Source organism: Echiichthys vipera, assembly GCF_963691815.1.
Source record: "Echiichthys vipera genome assembly, chromosome: 2".
Lineage (NCBI taxonomy): Eukaryota > Metazoa > Chordata > Actinopteri > Perciformes > Trachinidae > Echiichthys > Echiichthys vipera.
This window is the reverse complement of record NC_139827.1, coordinates 12,819,178-12,832,129: the sequence shown is the minus strand read 5'-3', so window position 1 is coordinate 12,832,129 and position 12,952 is coordinate 12,819,178. Positions and strand designations below refer to the sequence as shown.

Genomic DNA, 12,952 nt, shown 5'->3' with positions numbered 1-12,952 from the left:
ATCAGCTTGTTTTAATAATTGCTGGAAGCCAAAATTGTAATTGAAAGTAGAATTTGATTAAACAGCCAGCCCTAATAAATGATAAATTGACTGCTTTTATATAGCACTTTTCTAGTCTACTGACCACTGAAAGCGTTTTACCACACATGCCAACATTCACCCGTTCACACACACATTCATATATTGATTGCAGAGACTGCCATAAAAGATGCTTACTATTAACTATCCAAACATGCAGTACATTTTTACATTATTATGATATACAGCCATACAGAAAAAAACAACCAAAGGTGAGATTTATTGGAATTCTTAGTAATTAAAAATAGAAGTGTCTTCTTAGTTGTTTTGCTGTTACGCTAAATATCTGGTGAGTTGCAACCCTAAAATACAGGATAAGAGGTGAGATACTGCGGTTCTGACTCACCTTGCCAGATGGCATCACATAATTAGAAAAAGGAAAGAGGAGAGGAGATTACATTAACACCTGTCTGCACTGCTTGAGGGAGACATCAATCTAATAGTTTTCACCACTGCAGAGCAGTTTTAGAAATCAGAGCATTTTGAAGATGGTTTGAATAAGATGAGGGAGGCGAGGAGGAGAGACACAGCTGAGTGATTATTGGAATAATTAGGCCAACACGGAAATAGAAATCAATTGAAAAGGAGCTATTATCATGGCATGGCATGAAGAACACCTCAGCTGTGCACTAAAGTCAGAGCTTCAAGTTGCTTAAAGCTGGACCTGTACAAGCAGTGTCCAGTGAAAACTGTGTACCTCCAACCTTCTCTTAATTTCAGTTTAGGAATAGTTTAAGGAATAGTTCAATATTTACGGATATACACTGAACTGTTCTGAAGATAGCACTCTCGTGTTTGTGTGCCAAGTGCGAAAACTGGAGCTGGAAGGTGAGCATCTTAGCTATGTACAGAAAACACAATGTTAAGTAAATTAAATTAAAATAATGTAAATTTTAGAGGGAGTTACTTACTGTATGTCTTGACTAAAAAATGTTGGCATTTACAGTAGAGATACAAGGTTTTCACCCATGAACAGTAATATGAATATAAGGAATTTAACCTCATGTCAACAAATGAAAGGTTAGTAGAACAGTGCATTTAAAAGTATGCTGTGTTTGTCACCAATTGTTTTTTGCTGAACATTTTGGCAGAACATTGGAAATGCTCCCTTGAGCGGCCATTATTGACCTCCAAAATATTTGGATGAAATGAACCACAAAAGGTCAAGACATATAATAACAAGCCTGGCCGGTGGAGTGACTTTTAGTATGAGGTATTTCAACATAGTTGTTTATAGAGGCACTCCAATTATAAACCTACTTCTGCTGATACTGTGTCTACCTATGCAGAGTGTTACAGTTCTATGTATTGAGGTTTTGAGATATTTTTGCAGTTTGTGTCTTTTTTATATTCAGTCAATGTGACATATAAGGAAGCACAGAGAGCCAAGTGAGGAAATTCTAGTAATTACTTTTCCTTAGTCTGATTGAAATAGTTTTCTCTCCTGTTTATCACTTAAGAACAAGTTTTTGCCCAGGTAATCTTTCTAAGCTCTTTAAATAATCTGTTAAACAAGTGAAAAAAAAAACATTTTGGTGATCTTTTTCCTCAGGATAATTCTTACGAGTGTTTGTTGTGTAATACTCATTTCGGCCACAGGAGGCTGAAGTGCACCACTGCCACATGTAGTGCTGATTAGAATGGATTTCTAGTCAAAGGAAAGACATGACAGTGATGTTATATAACTTGCCAACACAATATACCAGCGTTTATATTGGATGGATAAATCAAAACTCAACTTAAAAAAATTATGAATGCTTTTAGTCCCATTTAGAACCTGGGGTACTGGTGTGCTTCAGCCTCTTGTGGCTGAAATGAGTATCACGACAACTAAGACTTGATCCTGAACAAATGATCCTGCCAAAAGATTTTTGTTCTTAAGTCATAAAAACAATGAGAAAACATAAAGATCAGACTCAAAAAGGGCTTCCATAGACATACCTATACTTTACATGTTTTAAACCTTGATTAACGTGACTTTTTAACATAGAGTATATAAAACTACAGATTTCCAGAATTTGAGTAATGGCACAACATATCTATCTGGCAAACACAGCCTATCCCTTTATTTACCTTTTAATATATCTACACTATGACCGGTCTCAAGAAATCGTTCCTTAAAAGCACAGAGACACGCAAACACACACAGAGACCTGGATGCCTGGCATTGCTGGAGAGCCTGGTGCGAGTGTGACCACCCCGCTATCAGATTTCTTAGACTATCCGACTACATTGAGGTCTGCCAGGTGGTTGTGACCTAATGTGTGTGTGCTTAGGCCAGCTGAAGGGGGCTCACATTGAGGAGTCTGGGGGATTGATGGCTCAAGTGCAGGTTGCAGTACATTCACAGTATAGGAGCAAGAATTTGCCTAGGATGTTGGGAATAGTTTTATTCATAGTTTATCTCATTCATTTCCACTGACTTATATCATCTGCAAATACCATACATACTATACTAATATGATGGTGTTGATCTGTTTTTTGACACTTTTTCTCATCAAGAACCTCTTTACTGACACAAAGACAATTTTTATTCTAGTAGAGTAAACGAACCATAGCTGCAAAGAGCTTGCCACTGTAAAAACAAGAGAGAAACAACTTTCTATTCCTCACTTGTCAGTCGACCTTTAGAAGATAGTATTTTGGACAGTGTGACCCCATTGGAGAAGGAAAGAGGTTATTTCAGGACGGACTGTGAACTGTATGTATTTATGTGCTGTAGCTCCCGGTTGTGCCAGCAATATTTGCACGGACGTTGCATCATGTGAACCGTTGGCCATTTCCTGGTTGTGATTCAATATTGGCTTCAGGTGTTTTTGCAGGTTTCCTCAGAATACCTGAGACACAAAGCTGCCTAGCTCTGGATATGCAGGCACGAAACCATGACATTGATTTATCTTTGCAGAATCCTCGTAGAGTAATGAAACAAAGTCACACAATAGCCACAAGCAGGCATGCCAGTGAGCAAACATAATACCTTTGGTAATCCTTTATCTAAACCTGCGTTCCTCACCTCTCTCCACAGTCCCTCGGAACCACGACCATAACACTGTCCTTGGCGTCGACTTTGACATCGAGCTGGGCAATACGGCAGATGAAGCCAGGGACGACCCAGGTAAACAAAACACACTTGACAGAAACAATCAGCAACAGCCCTGCTCGTAGCAGACTGCAGACCTGAAATGATGACGGACGAGCCACATTTGCTATGGGCAAAATGAAACTGACAATCAACTCCTGCAGTGGTTTCTGGATTCTGAAGATTTTATAGTGACCAGATGTGTTTTGATAGGCCTTTCACCAGGAGGTGACACATGACATCTGGCTGTATCCATTTAAATAATGGCTCATAGCCCGGAACACACTGCCAGACTTCTCCACTTTTCAAATTAGGCTTGCCTGACTGCTTGAATGATTAATTGATCATTTCGAAGAACATCAGTACTTCTACAACAACAATAAGAAAATAGCTTTTGTGAAGGGACAACATTTTATCAATCATATTTGCTCTGTGTGATTTGTTGATGTCAATGGTAGATTAAATTGCCTAATGGTTTGGTTACGTGTTTATTTTGGTTCACTTCGTGCGTCATTTGCTATACAGTGTCAAGTCAGAAGGCGCTCAGAAAATAAACTGAGAAATGTATTGAGGAAAGCTTATTTCAGGGACAAAATGATGGATGTTATTCTTAACTTCAAACCAATTTGTACAGCATTGCATGGATGATACCGCAACTGTTTTGTCCTCATTTCCTTAATGTTATTGTCTAGGCATCATCACTGGAAAGGAAGTCATTAGTCATTGAATAATATGACTCTCTGTGTATTCTCATACACACACACACACACACACACACACACACACCAGCACATGATTTTCACTCAATGATTACAACATTACAGCAAATCTATCAACATGCTGATCAGAAGGAGCTTCAGCAGTCCTCTTGCTCCCGGTAGTGTTAGTCACACAGCAGGACTCCAGTGAAGCATTACAGAGAGCAGAATGAAGTCTCTCTGCATGTGTGCGCTTCCTCAACTTCTCTGAAAAAAAATGTTTTATTCTCTTCAGAGTCAGGGTATCTGAGCTGCTCCTTTGATGACGGTCTTTGTGGTTGGATCAGGGACAAAGATGGAGACCTACACTGGGAGACGACGCCTGATCCGTCAGGTATTCAAAGGGCTATTCTCTTTTAGAAACTCTTATAAGGAAAATTGTTTATTTTGTCAATTTTTGGGGAAATGGAAATCGGAATAGCTGCGTTCCTTCACTGACACGCATACATACGCAGACACACACAGAGTCAGACAATCTGTGCAGCTCAATTGTGTTCTGCTCAATTACAGGTCAAGATGAATATTACTTGAGGGAAGTAGTTTGTCTTTTCTGCGGATTAGTGCTTTGCTCTACAAAGCGATGCAAATGAGAGGCGGATTATGCGACCCGTCAGCGATACCTGTGGCTCACATTAAATGGTAACATGACACTGTTTTTCTTGGAGTTCTGACGAGGAGAAAACGTGATGAATTATGTTGAGAGGACTCAGTAGACAGTGTGAAGACTAAACAGTGTGGCATACTGGCACTGTTTAAGGGACGCTAACTACATCTGGCTTCCTCTGCCAACTGGCTTAGTCTCGCAGTTACTAACATTTCCAGACACACGTGATTTCAGCCAAATTTGTATTCACTCATTAGAGAAAATAAATATTGCTGCACTGACCTTTAAATTACAGTCAATCACAAAGTAAGCCCTGACTTAGAGTAATTCTATTTAATAGGCAACATTTCAATTTAGCATGTAGTGAGAACATTTAATCAGAACAGAATAGTGTGTCTTTTTTATGGATATGTCTATGTCCACCAATATATGGCTTTTACTTGGCTTTTACTTCATCTTCAATATGTTATGAAGCATAAAATGTAACTACTTACTGTTCATCACTTTAAGTTCTTTTCATAGACAGCCAATGGTAAACATTCAATGACACAGATTTGGAGGGGACTCATAACGTATGCAGAAAACGTCTGTGGCCTACAGATACATATCACACCCCCTGTGGTTAACACCAGCTTGACACAGATCTGCTAGATAAGCAAAATGCATCGGCATTAATCAGCTTCTACCCAGAAGCACTTTCATCTTTACATTTTTAAAATGATATAGCTCTGTTATTACTAACTAATGCATGAATTAATAAAAACTATTAATTTGCCACGGGCATCGGGCTGTACTTTGAGGTGACGAAAATATAAGTGGGTCAAGTCCTCAAGTCTATTTTTTTCACAGTCTCCCTTCTTAATATTTTACACTTTTTTCGTGTGCTATGACAGAAAGATCCAAAGTACAAAAAAACAACAACATTTTCTTACCATATACCAATACCAACAGTAGGAGTTTATTTTATTTAGTAGTAGTTTTATTGTTTCATTTACAGGGCTATGAGGTAGGTGTGTGTGTGTGTGTGTGTGTGTGCATTGTTGTGTGTCCTTTACCCATGACTTTTATTAAAAAAAACATTAGAATTGCGTTTGCCACAATTGGGTTGTTGTAAAAGGCCATGCTGCTTGTTAAGGTTTGGTTCTTGGTTGTGCTAGCACCTAAATACAATTAGGTGAATGGATTTCGATGCTCAATGCATTAAAAGACTTCTAATGAAGGCAAAGGTCTCTGACACAATTAAAGAAAACCCTTAGCAAATTAAACAAAAACTATCATTGTTTGACACTACTGCGTATTTGACAAAGCATGTTTTTTTGTTTGTATGTTTGTTAATTAGGGTAAACCAATCCCCTTTAATTAATTAGCGGTAGTAGTCTAGTTCAGCAACTTTGTTTGGTTCAGTTTATGTCAATTAAAACTGATTTATAAAGGTTTACAGTCCATGTAACATATCAATACAGACAAATCATTCACATTGTGGGGAATATAATGATAATTAATAAGTGCGGTGCAACCAGCAAAGGTACAGCATTCTCACAGCAGGGTTTGATATTTATAAGTGCTACACTTTCCAAGATAGACTCCGGTCCAGTGTTTACAGTCAACAGAATTAAGTGTTGTCCTTATTGGCAAAAAATATATAATCTGTGTTTTTTTATAATTGGCTGCAATGTCCGTCATTTGCCTCCCCAGGTGGACGGTACCTCACAATCCCCGAGGTAGGAAATAAGAGGACCGGGCGAGGAGCACGGCTGGTCCTTCCGCTCACCCCTCCTTGGAACGACGGCAATCTGTGCCTGTCATTCCGGCACAAGCTGGCAGGCCACCACGTGGGCATGCTGCAAGTGTTTGTGAAAAAAGGAAAGCAGTACAGTCCAGCAGTCTGGGGCCGGACAGGTGGAAATGGCTGGAGGCACACCCAAATCACTTTATGGGGCACAGGCCTGGAAAGTGTAAGTATGAATATTTCTAAATAAAAAGAAATATTAATATAAAGTTCACTCATACAGTGAGAATTTTAAATGACTATTTCTACAGACATGTTTGACATGTATGTCAAATGTGAATGAATGATAATAAAAAATGAATCAGAGCAGCAGTCAAAAGTCCACTTTCAGAGGAAATGCATGCCATAATTGTTCCTCAGTGGTACCTCAATGTGCACCTTGCTGCTGTTCACCAGGTGATCCTGAAGGGTGAGCGTGGGCGAGGCAGGATTGGCGAAATGGCTGTAGACGACATCACCCTGAGGAAAGGCTCCTGCACAGAGGAGCACAATCTGAGGAGACTCTGACTGACAGAACACAGACAGACAGAAAGAAAACAAGAGGGAAAATCATCTCAAAGAGAACTGACTCTGTTGTGACATCCCCTCACTCTGCCTGGGCTCACGCTGACCACTCCCCCGTCCCCCCTGCCTTTCCCAGCCATTCTGTGAATGATGTGCCGCAGGTTTCTCATTCTCGACTGTCCATGAATAAAAAGACTGAATCGAAATGTCGTAGGCAGATCCCAGCAGCGCACCTCACCCCCATCTTCTCAGCCTCCCCCTCACTTCATCTCCTTGTTACTATGAAACCTGCATGTACCTACTTACCATGGAAATGTCCTCCACCAAACACAGTCCTGGCAGCCTTCCAGCCATGCACACCGCTGAGAGGCCCATGTTCACTTCATTTCTTCCTGGAGAGAGGATTGTTCCCTCACTCAGGAGCCTGCTTTTGCTATGCTTTGATCCTTTAGCCACAAGCCATTGCTTTTTATTTGCTTGATGTTAAAACATGTGGCCAGGGGGGAATTTGTGACTGTTTTGATCTGCAAAATATCAGAGGTGGTATTCATTTCTCTGAGGGTGAGAGATTTAATCCAAATGACTCCAAATCTGATATTCATAGATCTTAAGTATAAAATCAACCAGAGCGTCAGGTTAGGTCTGCTTTTGTTGGTCTCATCTGAGTTTTTGGTATTGCAACTGCTCCATGGCACATTTTTTTTAAATAAAACGATGCAGCTCTCTGTTGCTGTCACTGTATTTAAAATATCTGTTCTATAGAAGAGGGTTTAAAAACATAGCACTCTTTCTACCCTGATCTTTAACTGAAGCCTCCTAAAGTTGTTTGAACACTCCATGGTCATTGTTTTTTCAGATACTTGAAATGCGTCAAACCGGATCAGTGTATGATTTTTGACACTTGCAAATCAACACTTACTTTCTATTATACAGTATGTGCTTTGTTATATTAAGTGCAGTTTGTTATACAGATGATACCAACAACTTTTTAGGCTTTCGCAAATTGTATTATTGTAAATGTAGTCGTGTGTACATACTCTAAAGATCTACAATCTCATTTGCTGTGTGGTTTATACGTTATGTAATTTCATACATGGATATTAATTGGATTTCAAATTGGTTGGTATTTCAACTTTTAATTAAAGAACATGTATACAGATGGAAACCGTGTGTAGTACAAGGCTGTGTTTAACATGCACACATGTGTATGTAAATGTGTTATGGTAAAATGCTCTGTCTGTAACTTGCAAAGCACATAGTTGCATATCATATGCTGTGATAATGAAGGGCATCGGCTGGAATTTTAAGGTTTTCTGTATGCATGGGTGCATCCAAAAAATTCAGATTTATCCAGACCAGTATGTAAATAAAATACATTTGACTGATATATTATGGAACAAAGAATGTCTTTTTTCTAACCCCAGAAGCAGCAACACAATGAAGTCAAACTTATTTTCAAGACATCCTTTTTTGCTTTTGAGAACTGTTGAGCTATGTTCTGATGAGCAGGTCCCCATATTGTTGGTATTGTACAGGTTGTAGAGCACACAGTTAGAACACAAGACATCAACAGCAGGTGATGCTACATAGGATGGCATTCCTCCTAATTAAAGATGAGAAGAAGAAGAGGGCAGCCATTTGAGGTAACAGCAACAAGACAGAGTTCATAATGTTAAAAACAACTTAATTCGACTCAGTGTGCTTTGGTGAGGTTTAAACAAAACTGTGTCTAGTGGAAACTCAAAGGGAGACAAGTAATATAATGATGCCCCAGAACTTCAAACGACTTCCCCAGCGCTGGGGAATCATATTATCATATTATTTCTTTGTCCATATTATGGAATGATTGTTCTTGATTTATATGGTACAAGGTTCACAACAAAATTCAGTTACTGCTGTATCCGAAGAGTTGAGTTCACATAATTCTTTTCTCTAAACAGTTTATTTGCTCTTTACGTGCCGCTTTGCTGCATTTGGCATTATTTAATATAGGGATATCAATAAATGTAGGATTCAATCAAGACTTCCTTTGTCAAGAATAATTTATTATTTCAGCCTTAAAAATGGAAAAATCAAGATAGTTTATATGTAACAGGTATAGATTATACAGAACAGCTATTACATTTCATGAAAATTTAAAGATTAAAATATCTAGGCCCGTAAAGTTGCACCTAACTTGCTAATTTAGGAATCAATCTTTTTTTTTTAAATGTCTGACAGTCACAGAATTTTGGGAGTCATAGTGCAGTATGCCATAAAAACACAGTAAAGTAAGGCATGAAAAAAATATTATGGTAAACCATAAAGACCTCATAAAGAATGTTAATATGCTATCCACACAAGTGATGATATAGTATATTATGACAAATTGTTATAAATATAGTATGCTATAAAATGATATAGACATACAATATCTTATAGCATACTATATGACAATATACTGTATATATATAGTATATCTATATTCATATCTATATCTATCTATCTCTCTCTCTCTCTATATATATATATATATATATATAAAACAAAGAATACTGTAGTATGCATTGACTATTTCATAAAAATGTCATAGTATAGTATGGCCGAAAAAAATCTTAGCTATTTAACTTAAAATGTCACTTTTAAGTTATTCACCGTTATCTTATTTTAGGATAGTCATGATGTATTTTAACATAAATGGAAACATTTAAATGAGCAGATGTGCCCGCAGCAGTGAACTACATTTGCATATGGTTTTCATGAGTTCAACTTCATTGAACTTTGAGGTGTGACTTCATGCTGCTGTCCAAAACGGAAGAGTTTGATGGCATTAGGGGATTATTATCTCATACATCGTCTCTCTCTCACACACACAACACACACACACACACACACACACACACACACACACACACACACACACACACACACACACACACACACACACACACACACACACACACACACAAGCACAGCAAACAGTGTGAATCAAATTTTTGTCCAAATAAGGTCTATCTTTCGATATTAGATCCGTCTCCAAACAAATGATTCTCCTAAGTCCTGACACTGACCCATGATGAAATACCTTCATCTCTGCGTTAAGCTTATTTAGGACAAAAAAAAAGGAACTATTAAGATAAACCACCATAGCAGAAATAAATCCAGAGGTTAGAGGCAATAGCTAACACAAATGTGGGTATTTGTCTGTATTTGTTTGTGCATTTTCCAATTTCCCAATTGTCTCTTGAAGGGTATAACGTCAGGTATCTCCTCTCTCTTTTCTCACAATCATGCACACATACAACAACAAAGAAAGTGGCACAGCATATCAGACATCTTTTCAGTTCATGTAGAATAAAGTGTAAAGGCTAGCTGAATGAAGATGAAAGACCTTCCCAGACTCTGTTACGCTTGTTGCATGGAAACAAGAAATCTATCAGCACTAATGGGATAATAATGAATGTCATAAGAAGAGATTAATGATAAAGTTGAATATGAGGGAATGTTCACGGAGCTAAACAGCAGTGATGTTGTCCATCATGTATGAGAAGGCAAACAAGGACCGGCAAAGGATAACTTAAAAGGTCCAATATTGTAAAAAGAGGTCAAGGTGCTATACTGTAACTACTGTGACCAGTAATAAAAACCCTTAGTTCCTGACAAATCCAGCACAACCCATATTCAGAACATACGCATTTAGACAAGCTGTCAGGACTTCGGACGTTTGTGATGTCACAACTATACTAGTCATACCCCGGCTGCTGGTGCAGATACATACAGTAGAGAGTGCAGATGGACTTGAGACAGGCTCTACAACGGAGTATTTCAGACAGAGGGTGAATACAGGTATACTCAGACAGACAGTAGGAGAAAATAATGTGTTTTTTAAACATTAAAGCATGTAAAAATATATGGGACCTTTAAACCTGAATTTAAAGCCAAATAATGAAGCTTTTCTAAATTGCAACTGGAGGTATTGTATTACCATTTAACATTCCATTGAGATGTGAAGGACATTCAACCACAATTAATCTTTTCTCTCGCTTGATAAGTGCCCGTTTGCTGACAGTCTGTTTGTCTTATATCGTCTTTTTTGTTCTAGAGCACTCTGATCAGCTGCCCAGCTCCCTTGACAGATATTTATGTTGACATGTTTATCAGCAAAAACATAGATTTTAAAAAATGAATGATCAACAGATTAATCTGCCTATTATCTTGACACAATCACCAGAATAAAACTGGTTTAATTGTACATTTCTGCAATCCAAAGATACAGTGAATGGCAATGTTTCAGAGCCGCTGCAACCATACTTGCCCACTTTTTGTCGCTGATCTGTTACAGATTTAAACGTGTGGTTAACATTTTGAATTAAAACAAAAACCATTTCTTAACTTTATGCATCAAAACTACATGGCTAGGTTTAGGAAAAGGTCTTGGATTAGATTAAATTCAGTAATATCACGCTTATTGTTTTACATTGATGTTGGCTGGTGCCATAAACATTTCATGTCAACATTGTGTGGTGGCTGGGCTGATTACCTCATGGATCAATCCATCACTATATTCTGGAAAAAAGATAGCACACAGTTTTGCACCTTAAAATTCCAAAAGTCAAACAAAAGATGTGCACACTGTACTAGCTTCTGGAAGATTTCACTTAACAAAACATTTTTAATCTAACAGATATCTTTGTCAGGCTTTGTCAAGTTATCAAGGAATTTATCAGTTATCTGTCGTTCTGAAGAGGTCTTCCAGATTAGGTTGGCTGATGCTGATGCTGATGCTGTGCTGATGCTGATGCTGATGCTGATGCTGATGCTGATGCTGATGCTGATGCTGATGCTGATGCTGATGCTGATGCTGATGCTGATGCTGATGCTGATGCTGGTGCTGATGCTAATGCTGATACTGATGCTGATGCTGATGCTGATGCTGATGCTGATGCTGATGCTGATGCTGATGCTGGTGCTGATGCTAATGCTGATACTGATGCTGATACTTATGCTGATGCTGATTTAACAGCTGCATTGGCAGTTCAAATTAGATGACTGCTGAATTTTCTCAAAGTATACTATACTATGATTTTTTCATGATATTTTTTTAAAATAAGCCTACTATAATATCACTTTTCACTTCGACACTATGACATACCAAAATATGACTTTTTTAAAATAACTTTTTATGACATACTGTACGATGACCTTTGACCCCCAAGTATGTTTTTGGTTTTAATGTGTTTCGATGGGGACATTTTTGTCCTTAAACGTCTGAGTGTCTGTATTTTTAATACACAGTTTATTATAGATTTATTATAGAAGCTGGGGTTTAATTTTCAAATTTCAAGATAAAAAACCCTTGTCCAAAAACATGCTTTATGCATTATCAGTGAAAATTATCTAAACAATTTAATAGCAAAAAAAATGTATGTAGTGATGCACAAGCGTCAAATCAGCCTAGATCATCAACTCTTCACTGAGTATCACAGACATCCAAACATGGTATTTCTACTGTCAAAATATTCCAGTGAAAAAAAAAAACACATCGTACACTGCAGAGGGAGTGCCACAGTAAGACATAAATAAAATCTAAACAGGAAATGAGCAGCAAAAGGGCAACTCCAACCCAGTCAATTTCAATCTGTTTCTGATGGGAATATATTTAGCATACTTACTACATACTGTAGACTGAAGGAAAAAAACTGTTTTTTAGGTCTAAGCCTACTTTATTTCATATTAGATAGCTGAATACAAATAGCCAATTAATAGACCAGTGTGTTGACAGCTTTTAGTCAATGACCTATACCACAAATCTTTAATTTTTATTATTATTTATATTGTTGCTAACCATTTTCCTCACCCAAATACCACCATAGAGTTGTATGTACTTCCAGACAGCTCTTTTGTCCATTTTACTATACTATAATCAAGTTTCCATTAAAAAAAAAAGTTACATTATCATTGCATTATATTATATTAAGTGATTGACATAACATCAGAATCTTATCAAAACTGACAGTTTTCGAGATGGCACAAGACAAGTCAACCAGTGAGGGTAGTTTAAGATTTGTAACATTGGTGGTTGAACAATTTCTGAAAAAAGGATCACTGGTAACTAGACTGGGCTATCAGAACTGTTGCTAAAATGCTCGAATTGTTCAATT

General features: G+C 37.7%; 1 protein-coding gene across 2 annotated transcripts in view; it reads left to right on the top strand.

Annotated features, from left to right (window-relative positions):
• npnta (nephronectin a) overlaps positions 1 to 8,170 on the top strand; it is a 54,968-nt gene extending 46,798 nt beyond the window's left edge. For both annotated transcript variants that reach the window (XM_083929660.1, XM_083929659.1), the window contains 4 exons: positions 3,104 to 3,193; positions 4,151 to 4,249; positions 6,215 to 6,474; positions 6,705 to 8,170. In XM_083929660.1, coding sequence (XP_083785786.1) covers positions 3,104 to 3,193; positions 4,151 to 4,249; positions 6,215 to 6,474; positions 6,705 to 6,815 — 560 coding nt within the window. In that variant the 3' untranslated portion in view covers positions 6,816 to 8,170. The remainder of the gene's footprint in view (positions 1 to 3,103; positions 3,194 to 4,150; positions 4,250 to 6,214; positions 6,475 to 6,704) is intronic.
• The last annotated feature ends 4,782 nt before the right edge of the window (positions 8,171 to 12,952 follow it).